Source organism: Cibotium barometz, chromosome 1 (genome assembly GCF_041138505.1).
Source record: "Cibotium barometz isolate CiBa-2024 chromosome 1, ASM4113850v1, whole genome shotgun sequence".
Taxonomy (NCBI): Eukaryota; Viridiplantae; Streptophyta; class Polypodiopsida; order Cyatheales; family Cibotiaceae; genus Cibotium; species Cibotium barometz.
This window is the reverse complement of record NC_141046.1, coordinates 62162363-62169656: the sequence shown is the minus strand read 5'-3', so window position 1 is coordinate 62169656 and position 7294 is coordinate 62162363. Positions and strand designations below refer to the sequence as shown.

Below are 7294 nucleotides of genomic sequence, written 5' to 3'. Positions count from 1 at the left end.
ATCTCATTGGACTCTAGCAATTGTGGGAGGGCTTTGAGGCTAGAAAAATTGATTCTTATAAGTAGAATTCCTACACCAAGATATTGGACTCCCATTGTCAAGATCTTCTCAATCTCCCTACTATAAACACGCTCAATGAAATTTTAGATCATGGCCTCGGCATCTTGCTCCCTATAATTTATGTAGAACTTTAGCAATACCCTGGAGTCTACTCTGGAGTCTACTTTGACCTGTTATGCTTATTAAAAAGAGAAGTAGGTGCCTATGTCTTTATTGGGCTTAATGAGGTACTAGAACCACACATCTGTCCACAATGTGGCTTGGTGATTTTGGTGTGTCCAAATATAACAACTCTTTCTTACTTCTGTGATGCATTGTGTTTCACCAAGCATGTCTAACTCTTGGCAACCAGAGGGAATTTTGTATTGCCTCTATGGTGAGTCAAGATCCACCATAACCCTAAATTGGATCAACCTAAAAGGCCTTGGTTGTCCTCTTGTAAGAGTTTATTTCCTCACAACACTAAGAGGTACTCCATGCCCCACATCGGTAGTCAAAAGAGGTCTAGGAGGCCCACCTTCTAGAGAGTAGCCAATTGGCTTTCTTATCATCCATGATTAGGTGGTGGCACTCCATTGATGGGACCATTACATAATAGTTCTTGTTTGTATGGCCATCCTTTACGTGAAACTTAAGCATGCATCCCCCCCCACATGTTCTAACTTCTATGTATGGAAGTATCCCACCGTATTGACAGTAATTCGGTACGGTATGTAAGGGGGGTACTAGCTCCTTGGCCACTAGGGCTTTTGATTTTTTAGTCTTGTAGGACACGACTATGCTGCCTGGTGCTGACATGGATGCTCGGTGTTTGCCTGTTAAGAAATGGCTTCTTTGTGTCTTTTGATTTTGGTAGCCGGTGCCCAAGGCAACCTTAACTTCTTTTTTTTCAAATCCTAATTTATGTTTTGATAACTTTTTTATGCAATCTTTTGTGTTCTAATGAGAAATTTCAACATGTAATCACTACAAAGCAATGCATTTGGCAACCTCAACACTGAACATGCAGGCTTGTAGGCCTTCTACATGATTTTTGATACAATTTTGATAGTGGGGCTTACCCCATGTCAAATTTGCAAGATTCAATCACACACATGTGACCTGCAAAGTATATTGGCCTTGCAGTTCTATGCTCTAGGTTTGTATTGGATGGGAAGACTTCTCCCTACCAAGACCTTTCCGTACCCCTCATTTCTTTGGAAGTTCTTGGGAAGTATGTGTTACCATCCTCATTTGCATACGTAGTCACTAGTTGGATGAAAAGCTTACAAGCCCTTGTTGATAAGTAAGAGGGGCTACATTGCCTCTTAAGGAAAGTCGTAAGGAAGTATTAAAACCCAGATAAGATTCATGCAAAGAGTTAAGAGTAATGTTAGTAAAAAATGATCTCATTAATGTTGAGAAGTTAAGTCCTGCAATTTGGTTAAGTGTTCATTCATGAACCTCTTCTTCGACATTTTTAAAAGTGTTCAATCATGGACCTCTTCTCCTAAATTTTTTTATTATTGAGTTGCCTTTTGAGAAAGACAACTCATGCATCCTTTTTAGCCTGATACATTATCTCTAAAGTGTCCCATGCAAGCTTAGTTGTTTTGTAAGGACGAATACGTGGAACAATATACTTTTAATTGTCAAGACAATTAAGGCCAAAGCTATCATGTGAATCCCATCTTCTTGGGTCCAATAGTAGTTTAAAGGACTTAAGACTGGGTTTCTTAGGAGCAATTGTTCTAGGGACTAGTCACCATTGACAAGACCCCATAAGCCCTTTGCAATAAGGATATTTCTAACTATAATCCATAGGGAGTAACTTGACCCATCTAATTTATCCTCTTCATAGAGTTGTCGGCCATATCTAACTGCTCGTGAATTTGAGAAGGTAAGATGCAAAAAGTAAGATTGAACTAAAGTCAGCACATGCTATAGGTGCTATAAGTGGCAAATTCATGAAGATAAGATATAAAGAGTAAGCTTGAATTGAAGTCAGTAGGTGTTATAGGTGTTGTTGATGAACAATTAGAAAATAGTTAAAAATTAGCAATAGAATCAGCGATTGGAGTTCTGAATCGTTGATGGGATCGGGCGATCCGACTTAGGAATCAGACGATCAAAGAAATAGAATCGGACAAGTAGAATGAGTCAATCAAAGAAAGTGGAATCGGATGATCCAAAAAGGTGGAATAAGTTGATTCGAAAAAGTGGAATTAGATGATCCAAAAAGGCGGAATCGATCGATCCGAAAGGCGGAATTGATCAATCTGAAAAGGTGGAATCGGATGATCACAAAAAGTTGAATCACCGAAGTTGGATCACCAAAATAGGATTGCTGATAATTCGACTTTGGAATCGTGATCTATCTTTTGGAATTATCGACGATTGCAAAATAAGAATCACTGATTTGAAAGGAGATTACACCTGGAAACGATTGTAGATGCAAGTGATTACAGAATCAAACCATGAAAGATTCAAGCAACATTAGAAGAGTTGCAAACCACGTGATGGAAACCAAAAAGAACAAGATATAGAGGCTTGGAAGCCTGAACACAATGAAGTTTGAACTAGAAAAACAAGCTATGGAAAGCTTTGCTCTGATGCCATTGTTAGCTCACAGAATGGAGCTGGACTCACACACACAATCCTTAAAGATAAGAACACGAAGGTGTAGAGGGTGAAGGAGATTGGCAAGGTCAAAGGAGAGAGATGAGGCTCTCTATAATGCTTAAAGACAAGAACAGAGAGGTGTAGAGTGTGAAGGAGATTGGCAAGCTCAAAGGAGAGAGATGAAGGTCTCTACAAGTACAAATGAGCAGCAACCCTAAACAGTGGATGAGGTTGCTTATATACTAGCTAACCCTAAGGTGCCCGTTCACACCTAGATGGCCATAGGGAAAAACCCAATGGGACAAAAGTGCCCATGGCATAAGTACATGGCCTCACAGTACAATACTACCATAAATCTAACATCTCTTGTATACACCACACATTGTATCTTCTTACAAAAAGAGTATGTGAGAGAAGACACCCCTTTTTTCATACACTGACTGAGCATATTAGAAATTCCATTTCCCACCTGCAATTGATATTTGACATATACATATAGAGTGTTAAGAAATAGTTTTGTGCAGGACCCCCAACTTAGCCGCCGTAAATCAAAAGTTTGCTTGCCCTAATGCTCCTTTGTTGTTTTTATTAACCCACCTAGTACACTTACATTCCATATAATGGTCTCTGAATTTTTTTCTTCATGGTCCATTCAAGTAAAATCTCATGTTGTCTTTATTAACCCACCTAGTAAACTTGTATTCCATGATGGTCCCAAAATTTTATCCTTCATGGTCCATTCATGTGGCATCCCATGTTGCACCAAATCAAACATATCCTAGTTAGTCATCTCTCTTGTTCATTTGACGATCTCCCTTACATTTGAAAGTTTTTTGAGCGCCTCCTTGATGTGTCTTCCATGGTGAAGAGGGAGAAAGATTTTTTGAGTCCCTTGCTTGATGTCTTCCACATGGTGAAGAGGGAGAAAGATTTTGTGAGTCCCTTGCTTGGTGTCTTCCAGAGTGAAGAGGGAGAAATATTTTGTGAGCAGCTCTTTGTTAATATCTAGCATATGCTTTAGAGTAAAGCATTTTACAATGTTGGTACATGTCCTTATGCATGGATTATCCGTGGACCTTATGCTTTTTTCCCTTGGTGTTCTGTCTTAATTTCATGCATTCAATTGTGTTGATGTGAGTCATCTCGATTTCGCCTTGCCATTTTGGCACATTCCATTCCTTACTTTCATACCATTATTGTAAACATGTGAATCATTGCCCTTCCATGGTAATTTGGCTCCCTTCGATCCCTTGTTGTTGTCTCCTCTATCTATAGCAATTGACAAAATTGACATATTTGCTTTCCAGCGTAGAGTGGTGGTATGTGCATTCGTATCTCCCAAAATTACAACATTTTTCTCTTATATGAAATGCAACACTACGGTCTCTCCAATAAAAAAGATTTACTACATAAAAAGCTACGTGTGGCAAGAATCTCTGGGCATCATGTTATGAATCCCTAGCCTCTACCAATACCAGACACACTCCTTTATTCCAAGGGTACCCATTAAAGTTCCAAAAGCATATGCGTAGTTGTTTGTTGGGTCTCATAGGCTGCATCCCTTTATGAGCTACTTGGTAGGATCCTTTAGGCATCATGTTCTCCAGTCTCTGCTAGGGTTCCAAAAGCATGTGTGTGTATTATGTGCTGGGTATCATAGTAGGTAGAGAGAGAGAGAGAGAGAGAGAAATTGGAGAGAGACGGTTTTTAACTTTTCCCACGAGGTCTCTCTTTTTGGCGCCCACCTTTCCTCCCTTATCTAACAGTTCGTGTGTGACGCCACATGCTCAGGTTTTAATATATTGGCTGCGTTAGAATAGTGAAGTTTGTTCATCAAAGGGATGGCAAGCTTTCTCGCCACAAAAGTTTTTCTGGTTTCTTCTGGACTTAGCATCAACAGGACAAGTAGGTCATCCATCTCTTTATGTTTAAAAAAAAAATAAAATTTCTCCCGTTAGATTGGTCAAGGGAGTTTCAGCTCCTAGTGGTAATGGGTAGATGTGTGTGTGTGTGTTTTGGGGGGGTTTGGATGCCCGGTTTCGACCCGGGCGACAGTTACTGTGTGAAAGATTTGTTGGGTATTGGCCAGCAGAATAGGATGCCCGGTTTTGACCCGGGTGCTCGACTGGTGATGGTAAGTGCCCTTGCATCAGCAGCATAATTAGCAATGCATTTCTACCAGTCAGTGTATGCAGAAGTCTGTAAGGCGTCCCATTGGAATGAAAATGGCATGCCTCTCATGTTTTTCAAAATTCCCGAAAACAAAAATAGTGTAGGGAAAGGCCATGGGGAGGCCTTTCCCTAGAGGAAAATGGTTAGCCAGTGACCCATTTTCCTCCAACCCATGGCCTTTCCCAATCGTCATGGTCATGGGGAGTCCTGATTTTGTGGCTGATATCTTCCTTCCCACGACCCATGACCATGACGGAAATGGATACCAATGCGACATCATCACATGCCACATAAGAGGGTTAGTGACACTCCGACACTTGACGTAGCAAGGGATGTAGGAGTGAGCACATGATCAGGTTGATGTAGTGTGAGGACAAGCTGCACACAATGGCTCCCTACAACTGTGTGCAGAGCAGCTCAAAAACGGTCCTTGCGACTTCCCCATGTGATGGCTAGGTAATATGTCCTTTTGCAACTTGCTAGCCGATGTTTTCCAGCTCCTATTTTAACGGTGTTGAAAGTTGGTATACAAACAAATCAATGGTATTGATATTGGCTCCTCCCTTGCAAAAACGTGAGCAAGGGGTTGGGACCCTGCCAGAGCAGTGTTAGACAACTATGAGCAGTGTCCTTTGATACAACCTCTTTAGTTTGTTGACTTTATTTGTCTTGGGAGTTTTCACTGATTATTTTGAGGAGGTGCAGGTCAATTTAAGGGAGAGGATGGCATCCCTGTTTGTTAGATATTGGTTTGTCATAGCCACAATGATCTATATGTCACCCATATCACTTGGAGGGAGAGGGGAGAGTAAGAATCAGAGAGCCCTTAGCTTTGTTTTTTTTGGGGAAGGTCAGTATTCATGATCTTCCTTTTTGCGATTGAGCTTTGAAGGGCACTTTGAAGGGCAACGAATTCGTTTAAAACTTTAAATTAAGGTGGCAAGGAGCATATGGAGCCCATTTAAGCACTCCAGCCAAGTGGGCTGTCCTTGGGATACCTTCTAGTTGTAATCCAGCTTTGAGTAGTATGCTACTCAATTGCACTACAAAGAAGCAAAATGCATAGGCCATTCTTCACCTTCTTTTAGTGCGGTGGGTGTTGGACAGCAAAGTGATGAGAAAGGATCAACTTTCCCCATAGCTAGGGCTGGGGTTTGGGGAAGAAGGGGGGGCATGGATATTGAGTGAGGAGATGCTCTAGGATATCTTCATTGTTTGGAGAGCTGTGGCAATCACTTTGTGAGAGGGCTTTTACAAGGAGCCACGAAGGGAACACATTGCTGATTTGGAATGAAGGAGTAGACATTTGGTTGACTTTTCATTTGAAGGAAGTGATGATGTTTTTTCTTGCCAAAGTGTGGCCAGCTGCCATGCCATCCAGTGTCAAACTCTCTTCTCGGCTTGGCAGTTATGTAAATAGTGGCACTGCTCTTGGTGCTCTACATCTTTTGCAAGAGGCTGGCCATTCCTTGACAGCTACACCACCCTGCGTTGTAAATAGGAGGAGTGATACCTTGCATTGGTGATATATATTTGTGAGATGCTATGAGAAATGTCATACCTTGCGCTACCCACTGAGCCTGTCTAAGTGGGTGATCGATCTTTGGTGCTGGAGAGGGATCCATAGTCTAATGCCTCCATTTCTGATAGATAGTCAAAGAAAGGAGCACATGCACACTTAGGATGTCCAGAAGGGCCACTCCCAATTGTTCTGCTGCACACAAGCCAAGGGCCAATTCTCCCATAGCCACAAATGCCATGAGGTGTTTTGATGCTTTGGGAATTACAGAATTGTCATTGTGTCAATTAAATCCAAGGCAGCCTGCCATGAGGTGTCTTGATGCTTTGGGGATTAAGGAACCAATGAAAATATGTTTTTTGCTTCTTGCCTCCTAGGTTAAGAGCAAATCTTTGCCAGGGTAAGGAACCCCATGCAATGTGCTTGAGTCTTATGTGGGTGAAAAGAGGCCACTCTTAGGTTTTTGAGGAGAGGACAATGAGTGGGCCTTCATTACCCAGTAGTGAGCTTGTGTGATGCACTTGCGTAGCGTGATCAGGACCATAGTCACAAGAAATGTTTCGAGGTTTTGTTTCGAAAGTTTTCATCCCTCAGCTAAGGTTTCAAAATATTTTTATAAATTATAAATATTTATAAAAACTTAGAGAAGCCACCTAAACACATAGTGTAATGATGAAAAAAACACATAACATATTGGGGTAAATTGCTGGTATATGGGCATCATGGGCAAATTGTTTGATCAAATGCCAAAATTGGTTCAATTAAGGATGACTCTTAGAAAGAGAAGAGGAGAAGGGAGGAATTGGGTAAGATTCAAGACATTGAAGAATGGGGAAAGAAGAGGGGAGAAGAAGAGCAAGGGACGGAGAGAAGAAGAGAGAGGGGAGAAGAAGAATAAGGGACAAGAAGCAGAGAGAAGAAGAGAAACGGAGAAGAAGAGAG

General features: G+C 41.3%; 1 protein-coding gene across 1 annotated transcript in view; it reads left to right on the top strand.

The window, feature by feature from the left end:
• The first annotated feature begins 4388 nt into the window (after positions 1 to 4388).
• Positions 4389 to 7294, top strand: part of RRF (ribosome recycling factor, chloroplast precursor) — an 85368-nt gene continuing 82462 nt past the window's right edge. The window contains exon 1 of the mRNA XM_086804691.1: positions 4389 to 4570. Within this exon, the coding sequence (XP_086660817.1) occupies positions 4503 to 4570 (68 nt within the window). The 5' untranslated portion in view covers positions 4389 to 4502. The remainder of the gene's footprint in view (positions 4571 to 7294) is intronic.